Source organism: Misgurnus anguillicaudatus, chromosome 24, assembly GCF_027580225.2.
Source record: "Misgurnus anguillicaudatus chromosome 24, ASM2758022v2, whole genome shotgun sequence".
In the NCBI taxonomy this organism is placed as follows: domain Eukaryota; kingdom Metazoa; phylum Chordata; class Actinopteri; order Cypriniformes; family Cobitidae; genus Misgurnus; species Misgurnus anguillicaudatus.
In genome coordinates, this window is record NC_073360.2 from 30,269,132 (window position 1) to 30,281,911 (window position 12,780).

The 12,780-nt window shown below is 36.6% G+C and overlaps 1 protein-coding gene across 2 annotated transcripts; it reads right to left on the reverse strand.

Moving 5' to 3' along the window:
- Positions 1–107: 107 nt before the first annotated feature.
- On the reverse strand, positions 108–6,844 carry ostn (osteocrin). Of its 2 annotated transcripts, none has more exons than XM_055197098.2 (5): positions 6,485–6,844; positions 4,106–4,204; positions 1,825–2,045; positions 611–727; positions 108–512 (listed from the first exon to the last, which is right to left on the reverse strand). In XM_055197098.2, exons 2-4 carry the CDS (start codon positions 4,202–4,204, stop codon positions 646–648), a joined length of 402 nt encoding a protein of 133 aa, XP_055053073.1. In that variant the 5' UTR covers positions 6,485–6,844; the 3' UTR covers positions 108–512; positions 611–645. The 2 variants fall into 2 exon arrangements, with proteins under 2 accessions (XP_055053073.1, XP_055053072.1); XM_055197097.2 differs by having other exon boundaries at positions 615–727; positions 6,485–6,843.
- Between the last annotated feature and the right edge of the window lie 5,936 nt (positions 6,845–12,780).

Sequence of the window (12,780 nt, forward strand, 5' to 3'; positions counted from 1 at the left end):
ATTTATAGGCACCTCTTCGCGCTGATTTGTTGGATCTCATCAGCATGCTCCGAACTTCATTAAATAAACTTGATGTTTTATTTTTAATAAAAAAATCAGTTGAAACATTTAGAAAAGTTAAACATTTTATCGGTTTTATTGTCAAAGCTGAACTGAACATGTTCAACCTCCAGTCAAAGTCAGAAAACAACAATACAGTACATTACAGCAAAGCGAGAGTAAATAAAGACATGTGCAATAAAAGCTATAAGCAGATTCTGCTCTGGTTGGCAAATGGCTCTGATTACATCATAAAGGACGTAGAACGGACACATCACTTCAATGGATAAATAAAGTTTAAATGGAAAAATTAAATGATTAGGAGTAAAAACAGACATCGTGTGGTCAAAGGGTTGAAAGTTAAAGTAATCACCGAGTAAGATAATTTTGCGGCAGCCTGTGTTCAATGGTTAGTGATTTGTGATAGCTGGTGTGCTTTATCATGCATATCTTCTACCTGCGACATCCCCCATCTGTAAACAAAGATAACATAGATGTACTAATTACATTTAAAACAGCTTTACTAACAATAAACACAATACCCCTCCGAAACACTGGTCACTCATCTTACCAACCTGTTTGTAAGGGCGTGGTCAGAGGCGGAGTCTATCCTCGGCTGCTGGGAAGACGTCCGACTCCGATCCGGTCGATTGGAACGCTAACTCGTCGTCGTGGCAACTCAACCTTCCTGTAGGGATAACCACAAAAGTTTTGATTGATTTTGGGTTATTTCATATTCATGAACTCAAACATATTCATTTCCCTTTATGTTTGTTATACTTAAAAAAAGCGCTGGGTTATTTTCAACCAAATGTTGGGTCAAAAATGGACGAACCCAGCCGTTGGGTTAAATTAACCTAGCAAATGTTTATATTTGACCCATGGGTTAAAACAACCCAGCATTTTGGGCTGAAACCACCCAGCGAGTTGGTTTTTGACCCAACGTAGGAAAATAACCCAGCATTTGTTAAAATTACAATTTACAAAAAATTGTATGTTTATGTTTACGAAATTGACAAAAATGCCAGTTTCCTTTCCCTGTGTTAGCAACGCAAAGGTCATAGGTTCGATTCTTAGGGTTACAAAACCTAACACAGGGTTCAAAGCAGACAATGTTTATTAAGTTTCAATGGAAAGTCACATGGCGGTTCCTGAGCTTGTTTATCTGGACCCATGACAGTCGAAGTGTTAAGATTTGATAATGCATGACATAGTGCTCATACTGTTGTTTCTGGCTTCTATCCTGATGTTATCGAATGCTAGAGATCATTTCGATATGAACTTTGTAAGAGCCTCGGGCCATGCTGAGTTCCACAGTGTGTTTTGTCCAGCAGGGGAGATCAAATCATTCACGGAGATGAAATGAGACCCATTTTGATCATTGACTGGAAGTCTAACGCTCCAGTCATCACAGTTGGACCGTTCCTGACCGTAAATCGGTATCGGACGCTTGTTATGTCAGACAAAACCGCAATCCACATCACTGTGACTCCACCCTGGTAATGTAAGTAACTTTAACTGTGGGCTACAGACAAAACATTAATTTGCACTTAGTGAACTTAGAGACTCACAAACACGCACATACAATGCTACCAAGCTGTGCGTGACAGACTGCGGCCAATAAAAACTGTGCATCAAATGTATGGTTCATCTTCAGTTGTAAAATTTCTGGGAATTCAAGTCTAACTTTTTTTGCCAATGCTCAAGTCTTTTTGGATGAGTATGTGTATATCAATGTCAAAACATTTATCTTGATGTATATCTTTATGTCTCGTTCTAGTGTACCTCTGCTTGTTGCTCTTGGGATCCATGGTGCTGATGGACAGCCGGTCAAGTGGTGTGTTGGATCCGGGAAAACTGCGTTTTCTCTTGGTCTCAATCACATCGTTTTCCAGCCGGACCAGCTGGTCGAACAGGAGCAGTTTTGCGTTTACGGTTCCTGGGGTCTTCTGCTCAGGTTGACCTCGCTGGACACGACGCTCTTCCACACCAGATGTTCCCACATACTATACCAGAAAGAGGTGGAAATACGTGTTAAGTTAAATATTGATATATTCTGTTTAGATTTTTTAGAAAAAAAAATGTCCCTAGTAGAACAATTTTATAAAACCTGATTTAACTCATTCCCCGCCAGCCTTTTTTTTTTTTAAAGTTGCCCGCCAGCATTTTTTGTGATTTTCATAAGTTTCACAAAATGCCTTTCAGGAAAATGTTCTTCTATAATAATCTTAATCCTGTTCTTCTATAATAATTCCCAAATAATCCTGAACACGGAAATGTGGAAATACTGTTTAACGGTGTAACTTTACAACGTATTTTAGCAATACATTTCTAACATTTATAATGTGCTTAGAAATATTCTTTGAAATGACTTTATACTGACTTAAATAATGAATTGAATAACTCATATAGGCCTAGTTTCTCATATAAAACGTTTATGTATGCAGGCCAAATGCGGCCCTCCAATCATCTTTATCCGGCCTGCCGGTGGTCTTTTGTCTGATTTAAAATTAGCATAATTACTTTTACCTTTCTACTGTACATGAAAAATAACGGCCGAAAAACTGGAAAGATAATCAGAAATGGGCTGCGTGGGATGCCAACCATCTGCGGGTGCGTAATTATTGGACCCAATTTGTGCTTTGATGCATAAAAAATAAACTAAACTAAACCGCGTGACACGCCGACCAGAAGTGATGTATTTCAGTGTCTTTCAATCGAAACACTGTGTGCAAGGTGAAACTTATTAATCCTTTTTTGTTTAACTTTATCAGTAACGCTTGAATCCTTTGAAAACGATTGATTACTGATAAGTAAATTAGTAAATATATAAGCCTCTTGACACGGATTTGTAATTAAACTGAAATTTCATTACGACTGCCACTAGGGGGCGAACTCCGACTGTCGGGTCTGGATATAGTGTACAATTGAAAGGCGGTTTAGCCTTACATATCTTTAAAATATTAAATAAACAAAACATGAAGTGCAATTTTAGTCATTTAGTCATCATTTTAGAAAAAGACTGACTATATGTTGTGAATACTTGAAATGTAACAATTTATGAACGTTAAACAGTTATAAACAAAGTTTAAGAGCTCTACATGTCTTGATTATTTACACTTGCACTTTTTGTGCAATGTTTGAAGTTACTAAGAACTATTTAAATTTGGTTCCTGCAATGTTAAACTGCAATTGTTTTTAAAATATTAAAAAAGAAAATAGGAGTTTTTATTAATATAAGATATTTGCATACAAGAAGTGTGCATATTTTTTTTATTATCTATAACAAAAAGTAAAAAACAACAACATAAGTAATAACATAATAAAACAAATTTTATATATATATAAGTAAAAAATATATAAAAGTTAAAAATAGGGGTAGAAGTTTGGCCCACATCATATTTACAATTTATTTTAAATCTGGCCATCAAAGAAGCACCTCACTAACATGGACTTCTTTTGATGCATATTTATGGTAGTTTGACAATACCATTTGTGTTGTTTTATAAAAAAGAATGAATATTTGATTATCATAATGGTAAGAATGAAATGCAAAGTAATTTTGATTTAAGACAAAGTGCTAAGGTATGTTCCTTCTATTTTCAGATGGAGAGACGAAAGGAGTGATATACATCAGGTGACCCTGTATGATGGACAGACAGGTAACTCATCTTCATAAGAAATATGAAATAAGTGACCCAGTCTGTGAAAACTCATTTACTGTTTTCTAAAATCATCCTATATAATGTAAAGAACATTCGGTGGAAAATAACATTGATGTCAAAGATTGAAATCAATGTGAAATGAATGACTGACTTCCTTAGTGGATTTCACAGACAGGACCACATAAAACTGTCCATGGTCCCTCTGATCCCCACATTAATAGAGCACGCACCTGAATGCTCTGTGCATTCATTTGTACCACTTAATCTCATCAAGGTCATATGTATTTATATGTATTTGTACACATCATTTAAAGCCCATTTAGTGATCCATTCCTTACAATATGTGTGTACTGTATATGTTCTGTATGTCTGTCCCCTTACTATCTGTAACCTGGACTCACCTCTGGTCTTTCCTGGGGTATATGAAGACTTTCAGTACTGCAGTGGAACAAGGTCAGTGTTAACAGACCTGAGAGCAGCACACATCCACAGCCCAACATCTACAATGCAAGCAAAATCATTATTGACCAGAATGCAACACAAAAACATGAATACCTACTTACAGGTACAAGGTTTTTCTACGCTCAACTGGTAGAGCATTACGTTAGCAGCACACAGGTTATTAGTTCGAACCCCACTGAACACACACTGATAAAAATGTATATCATGCATGCACTGTAAGCTGCTTTGGATAAAGCATCTGCCAAATGCGTAAAGGTAATAGGGCATGTTGTTTTTGTTCATTTATTCATGTGCAGCTACTAGACAAGTAAATTATAAAGTCACACCCTTTTCAAGTAAATTGTACAGTTAGTGTATTATCAGTCAAGCACACACACACATCAGCTTCAGCACCGTGTTGAATTACTGTGATACAGGGTGGTGTTTATATTCATTCAGACTCCATCTGTGAAAATACACTCTGACTGGGCGGTCCGGCAGTCGTGAGAATGCTTTTAACACACACACCCTCAACACAAACACATGAACTCAGCCCAAACACACACTCTGACCTGCACCCCTACCTGTGTGTCCCCAAAACACACTCTCAACCGCACAAAAAACACATCCTTAAGGTATGACTGTACATTTGATTCACTTTTCCTATACGAAAATATTTAACAGTATTGTCTTTTTAAATAGAATTTAAAGTAATTATATTATACACATAGGCACCTGCTTTAAGGTTAATTTCACACTCGATTTGTTTTAATTTTATGCATATAAAGGTTAGTCCTATATTTTGACTGCCATCTGCTGGCGGATTTGTTGAATTACAGGGCACCAGCAATAATGACGTGATGCTTTAGTTTATATTTATTTAATCGAATAAAATTCAGCTTAAATGATATAAGAAATATATTAATAAAATAAATGCTATTTATTCAGTGGCTAGTAAAATATCTATTAGTTAAGGATATTAGGACTTTAACTTAAGTTCAGTTACATAAGGTGAATGGCATCAGTTTGCAGTAAATTTCGTTTTACATCTTTGGCATTGTTCCAAAGCTTAACATTAAATACATTTTTTGACAAACAGTACAATTATGATGAAAAAATTATAGAAAACAGGAAAATTATGAAATGCATAGAATTTACGGTATGCTATGAAAAAATAATAAATAATGCAATCACCACTGAGCTTTTATAAATGAATGGCAAAAGCAAAATAATAAAAATTTTCTTATTTTAAATAATAATAAATAGAAAATACAATACTGTAAGTTTTAAATACATGTAATATTTGTAGCAAATATATAATATTGTTGTAATTTCTTCCTTTAAAGCTCATTATTAAACTCTTTAACCCCCTTAAAATTCCAGTGTACATTGGTAGGGACACTGCATTATTTGACAGAAAACTTAATACAACAACTAAAAAACAAAAATCTAAATATCTCACATATCTTCCGATAGCCGAAATTCTTGTGATTTGAATGATGTAAACCATTTTAAGATACAATTTGTGTCCTTTTTAGGCATTTTTGCCCTTTTCAGGCAGTTAGGAGTTAAAAGTTTCTTTAAAACTTCTTTAAAATCAACTTCTTATCACGTTTATCAAATTAACATCTAAACATCTAATCATTCTCTTTAAAACAATGTATTTTATAACTATCTTCACTCATTTATTTTTTCTTATTTGTATTCCTTTACCTTATGTCTACTGTTAGTTGTAAAATGAATTTTCTGTAAATCAATCAAACTGAAAAACGCTACATAAATCAAAAATTGCATTGAACTCTGTGGTTCTGGCGAGCTTTCTTTGAACTTTTCACATCAGTCATTTGATCAAGTGTGTTTGTATCTATATCTGGTACTTCAGGTCCGAGCGCCGAGGAGTTTCTCTCCTGCCCCACGACTGGGGAAATGCATTGTCCAGCAACATGGGCTAACTTTAGCATTTTCCGTCCCCAAAAATAAACAACCCCGACCATCTCCCATTGCCCACGTACACTTCACTGGACACCCTCACAAACACACGTTTAAAGACACGCTCTCAACACTTCTCTGATATCAGACATGATTTCACACCTCTGTGTCACTATTGCAACCATGCGAGAGGATGTTTCCAAAACTTAAACATGCAATCCAGAAACCAGCATATAGTCGTGTACTTATACAAAACCTTTGCTTGAGTTCATTTTTGTGACCCCAATCAACCTTCAAAAACACATCCCCGACACCTGCCGGGTCACCTTACCACCCAAACACATGCATACAGTTCTGTAGGAACATGCAGGTAGAACTTGCTCTCTCTCTCTCTCTCCAAGTTTTCTTACCCTTAATCTGATTTAGTTTCAGTCACACGGGACGGACAGATGGACACTCTGCAGTTCCTGGAATTTCTCACGTTCTCTGCCTTTGCTAGATCCTGCTGTTGTCTTTCCCCGTTTTATAGGCACTCGCCGGGAATCTCCACTCCAATCGGTGGTCGCGATTCCTCTGACATCATCCACTGGTGATGGTTTTCCACTGCGGCTCACCCTGGAGCTGCTCTCCTCTCTCATCCTCATTACAAACTAATAGCAACCCTCGGGATCAGATGGACAAATCCCTCTCTATGTGTGCGTGGGTCACCTCTGTCTTGCATTTGTATCCTTTGTTTCTGTTTGCTGTACAATCCTATAGGAAAGAAAATTCACAGGAGACTTCTTTAATACATGTTTCTCCAAGAAAAATGAAAGCAAATCCTGCAGCTCAGATTTGCCCCCTAAACAAAGGCGACATGTCTTCACAGGTGACATCTCATATAGATGTGTTAAACTGTGCTCAGATATACCGTATACAAAGGTCTGCGATAAAAGTTGGGATTTCACTACAAATTAATTAAATCTTAATAATCTGATCTATGCTTTACGGTGATCTTAACAATTGACTATTTGTCCCAAGGAGAGAAACATATTTGCATAAAGCAGCTGATAACTAGAATGCAAATCCAAAATGTGTGCATGTGTTACCTATACTGTAAGCGTCTGGCCGTATAGTATAATAATAAGCCCTATAGTCCATGAGCCAATAACTGAGCGTGCGTGTTGTTGCAGTCATGTCAAACTGACCAGGCGGGAAAAGGCCGATGACAGTAATTGAAGTCATTAACGGTAACTATTTTGTAATTCACTCACCGAGTCTTAACTGTGCAAACAGTTAATCTCGATCTGTTTTTCTCTTTGAGATGGTTAGGTTGGGTTATGTTGTGGAGCGCTTCCCAGCAGTCTCTTCTCACACTATATTTATCTACACACACGCACATGCACACAGAAGTCATCTCTCTTTACTACCACTGTTAAATAAAGAGTCTGTCCACCATACAAAAATTTCCACAGAGACCCTACAATGACCCCCCATCTCTCTTTTCCTCTGTAAAGGTGAGACGGCAACAAGACAAAGCGTGCATGAATGCATGTGCAAATCAAATGAGAGTTGTGTCCACCTTTGTCGAGTACGAGTCAAGACCAAGTCCTTTAAGTCCAAGTCTGAGTCCGAGATGGACTCAAGTCCGAGTTCTTAAAGGCCGAGTCCAAGTCGAGTTCGCCCCGAGTAATTAAATTGAAAAAAAAAAGATACAAAATTTGTATTGTAAATTGTTACTTTCTATTAATACTTTAACCTTTCAACCAATTAAACCAATGGCAATATAAAAATGTAATAAAAATACCTCTATTCCATCATATCCTTGCCATTAAACATTTTTTTTTATGTCAACTAGTTTGCTATCAAAAATGATTTCAAAGAAAAGAAAGGGATATAGAGGTATCTTCTTTTTACCAGATGTCTTGCAAATAAATTCTCTATGATTTTCGTAAGCAAAACAAATTATTGCTGACTTTGAGGACATCATGCTAGCCACGCATCGATGTATGTGTTTGTCTGCACGTATGATGCGACCGGCTGCTGCCTGCCAGTGTGTTGCAGTAAAATAACAGGAGGGGGAGACACTAAGAAATTAATTAATTTCTCATCTCAAGTTTATGCTGGTTTTATTGTTACACATGACGCGGACTCGACTGTACTCGGTGAGTGCGTGACAAGTCTGAGTTCATTCAAAATTGGACTCGAGTCCAAGTTCGAGTACCCCAACTCTATCAAATAGATCAATGTGTGCCTTATTTCGCCCAAAAATTGACTTTCATGCATTTGGCGGACGGCTTTATTCAGAGTGCATTCAGGGTATTTGATGGGATCGAACCTATGACCTTCTGCAAATGAGCTATAGAAACCCCTAACACTGTCGAAAAATTATCCATAGCTGTCACTTGGGTCATCCTTAGGTGCATATTGCTACCAAAGAGTGCATTACCTCAACTTTCATAGTAGTAGGCCTACCTCAAAAGTATGGGTGCGCGGGGCAAAAACTAACGCGGGTTGGTTGTAACACGGACTGTTTACATTGTTGCATGAGGTTGAACGTTTTGTTTTTGCTGTATTTTTTTCACGCTGCTAAAAGACCAGCAAATTATTGCAAATGTATAACGTTTTTCCAGAGAGTTATTAATGAACGAGTGTTTTGGTGGCATGTAGGTTAATTTTTTCATCATATGTTTTTTCGGTTGGATGTGTAAGATATCAAATCCAATGCTATGTCATATTAATCAGTGTCTTGTTTACTAAAAAAGCATAATTTTGAAATGTCTGCAGGTCTTAGCAACTTTTTTGGTGGGCTTGAAAATATTTTGACTCAGCGGGGTTAATTGTAACGCTGTGTTACAACTACCCCTCAGCACTTACGATATGAAAACCGCTAATGTTAGCGTAATTCTTGACGTTGTTTTAAATAGGCTATACACGAATGATTGCTGGCTGCCAACAAAATAAATGTGCCTGTCTTATCAATATGTCACATTTATTTTTGTTAATATCTTTAATATTGATTGAATAAGATCACGTCAAAGATTGAAATCATAATGAAATGAATGGCTAAAATCAGACTTTGATGCTCATTATCTCAGAATTTGATTTTGAAACTGTAGTATGGTTATTACAGACTGGGTCACATATAAAAAAATGTTTTTCATAATTGTGCTGCTTTTTCTCACATATTTAGACATTTGTATCCATTTATAATTGAACTATTGTTAGAAAAGGGCTGAATGAATGAATACAGTGTGGATACCTGTCAATTATAGACAGATATATAAACAATATCCACTTCAAGTATATAGACAAAATAGTAATATTTGCCTGCAAACTTAATTTTTTAGCAAGTGTTACAACTAACCCCCTGCCTGTTACAATTAACCCCACCTATGGGGTGCACTTCTGTCACGTTTGATGTAATTGTCCAAGAATGGTAAGTAATAGAAACAAACTTCAAATGTTCATTTGTAGCAGAGATGTGTGTGTTGCTTGTGTAAAAATATATAATTAATCAAACGCAAATATTTTTTTGCAAAAAGCGTTAGGTTGTGCCCCGCAGCTCTCCCCTACATATTAGTACCAAATGTATACATGTCTATGCCTAAATGGTACATATTAGAACATTTTTAAGATATTAAAGACATCTGATTTGGATTTTTCAAATGGCTACGAGAGAAAAACAAAGACAATGCATAATGCAGAATGGTAAGAGACTAAAACAAAAAGAGTGAGAAAGGAAACCTGTTTCTACACTTATTGAGATGCGGATCTGCAAAGTTCCGTTACCCAAAATCCTCAGGGTGAGGACCGATCTGTGTGTATAGCGACCAGACTCAACACAACCTATTTAACTATAATCAGACACGAAGATATGTGTGTGTCCAAGATTGTATCTGTGTGTTTTTGATCGGTTATCTTCGAGTCTATCTGCTGGCACGGTTCTTGTTGAGACTGCGTGCTTGCATCCAGGTGGAAATGACACGAGGATCTTTCTAATTGTGAGTCTTTGCCGTTGCGTGTGTGCGTGCAACCGAATATCTCTTGCTGCTCTGCCATTTAACGTTGTGTGGTGTCGGAAACGTCTCCATGACAATGCTCTTTAAAAAGAGGAAGACGGTCATGTCTTTCCCGAGCTCATAGGATCCCCAAGCTCTCTTGAACATGATGGCTTTCACAGCGATCCCAACCATTGCATGACTGGGAAAAATACATCCATTTTTTTTTATTTTTTTTAAGAATGAATATGCATTTCTAATGTAGCATATTAATGGTCACGTTCTTCCTGATCCATTTTTTAAAACTTTAGTTAGTGTTTAATGTTGCTGTTAGAGCATAAATAATATCTGCAAAATGATAAAGCTCAAAGTTCACTGCCAGACGATATATTTTCTTAACAGAAGTCCCCTTTCAAAGCCTACAGCGAACGGCCGGTTTGGACTACAGCCCTCTACTTCCCGGTTGAATGACGTCAAAGCAAGAGTGTTTGACTAAACTCCGCCCACAGGAATACGTCAGTTTCCAGCTTTGGCTGGTGTCGAATCACAACACACCATACTAAACAAGCTACACAATCAGAACTTGTTACGTATTTCTGAAGGAGGGACTTCATAGAACAAGGAAGACATCAGCCCGTTTTGAGGACACTGAAAACAACGCTACAGATAAGTAAATTGTTTGGAAAAATACCGCGTTTTTTACACGTGAAACATGAACACATGTTATATTGCGCACTGTCAACACAATCAAAGCTTCAAAAACACAAAAAAGAATGGGACTTTTAAGATGTTTAGAAATAAAAGCTTCTTAAATGTATTGAAATTATAAAGGGAGTAGACATGTTTGGGTGCATGCTTAAGGCCCTGTTTACATTAGAGCATTTGCGTTTTAAAACGGCATTTTAAAATGAAAACGATCCTCGTTTATACTGGCATTTTAAAAAGAATCTTCATCCACACTATACACCACCATAAACGCATAAAACATGACCAATCACGTAAATGGGCATGCGCAATAAAAGTGTAAAATAACTTATTACTCTAATAACAGCTTACCTTTGCTCATTTATGCAGTGTAGGGGTGTGCGATATTGATGAAAATTCATACCTGGATCCTTTGCCTGCAACTACAACAGACACTCTTTTTGAACCTATAAAAATGTGTTTGGGAAAGTCTTATATTGTTCTAGCTCCCCCCACAACATATTAATATGATTAATAGGTTAATGTTGATGTTATTAACCAAACAGAAAGGTCTTAATGATTTAAAAAGGAAGCATTCAAGTGAACAGTACTAAACAGTAGCGAACTTGAAGAAAAAAATCAATTTCAGCAATTGCTTATTGCTTTAATGCTGTTATATTTATAATAGTTCATTGTTCACAGTTCATATTTACGATCTTATAGTCCATTTGAAAATTTTCGTACGAACTGACTGTATTCTTCAGAAAAACACCAAATAACTTAACTTCCCTTTACATTTCGCTGTGCAGTGTGCGATCAATTAATTAAAAATGAATATGACGTTAATTTTTAAAAGTGTGCGAGGTTCTTGCACGTCCTCCGCTAGCGACACAGAAATAGCAAAAAGTGCAATCGACTAAACGAGCATTAAATATTAATATGACGTTGATTGTATTGTTTTTAGGGCCCGAGCAGACCGGGGTGTGAGGACCCTATTGTTCTTCAAGGAGTTATTATTATTATTAATTTATATTTGCAAAACTTATTAACAAAACATCGATTAAAATTAAAAGACAAATTATATGAAACGAAATTCATTTTAAAGTAGCAAACAAAACTTTAAACTCGAAAATAATTAAAATTAAACTCGAAAATAATTTATATCTCTCGTAAAACTAAATTTAAACAAAACATAAACAACATTACAACAATATTCAAACCCAATAATACTCAAACAAAAATATAAAACAGACATTACCTATAAGGATACATGTTAAAACAATCTGATATAGCGTTTATAATAGCTGGTTGGTAGATGTTTACTATTTTTGGCAAAACCTCCGTTGCAAACCTGCATTTACCTGAATAAAAATAATTTTTACTTTGAAAATGATGCGCTGTCATTTTAACATCATCTGTTCGTTTACATAAGACTCCGTCTACGTTCATTTACACTGCAGTGCAACGTCTGAACTCTCAAACTAAAACAGGGTCTTCAGCGTTTACGAACGACTTCGTTTATGAGGGTTGAAAACGGTGGTGTAGTATAAATGAAAGGCGTAAACGTAGTAAGTAATGCGTTTTAAAGGATAAACGCATTAATGTAAACATAGTCTAAATGCATGTTTTATATGTCTGTACATCGTGGATGTTGCACATGAACTCCGTTTGACCGTTGTGGGTTCGTGACGAATGTTTGCGTGAGGTAGCTATCCGGCACCCCATCCTATTTCGGTCTTGGCCCATTCAGAGCAACTCTGAAGGATTTTCTCACTGTGAAAACACACCTGGCCTAATAATGACCTTACTAATACAACAATAATGTCGGTGTAATGTCAGAATAATGTCGGAAAATACAGACAACCCCCCCGTTCGTCATCAATGGGACTCTCTCTCCTGATGATGTCATCCGTCCCAACTACCTCTGCGAAGTAAGGACTTCCGTGAGCTCATGGAGATGGGGGTCACGGGGTCAACCACTTAACCGTCGCGTGAAAGAAATGCCACGAGTTGCCAAACTGGAGTGATGTTCGTTTCGGTAG

Bases quoted from the DNA above. Each gene is read 5' to 3' on its own strand.
- ostn (XM_055197098.2), bottom strand. From the start codon at position 4,204: ATGTTGGGCTGTGGATGTGTGCTGCTCTCAGGTCTGTTAACACTGACC. The intron at 2,046-4,105 runs GTGAGTCCAGGT...TTTCTGGTATAG, and splicing joins TACCCCAGGAAAGACCAGAG to TATGTGGGAACATCTGGTGT. The intron at 728-1,824 runs GTACACTAGAAC...TTATCCCTACAG, and splicing joins CCCAAGAGCAACAAGCAGAG to GAAGGTTGAGTTGCCACGAC.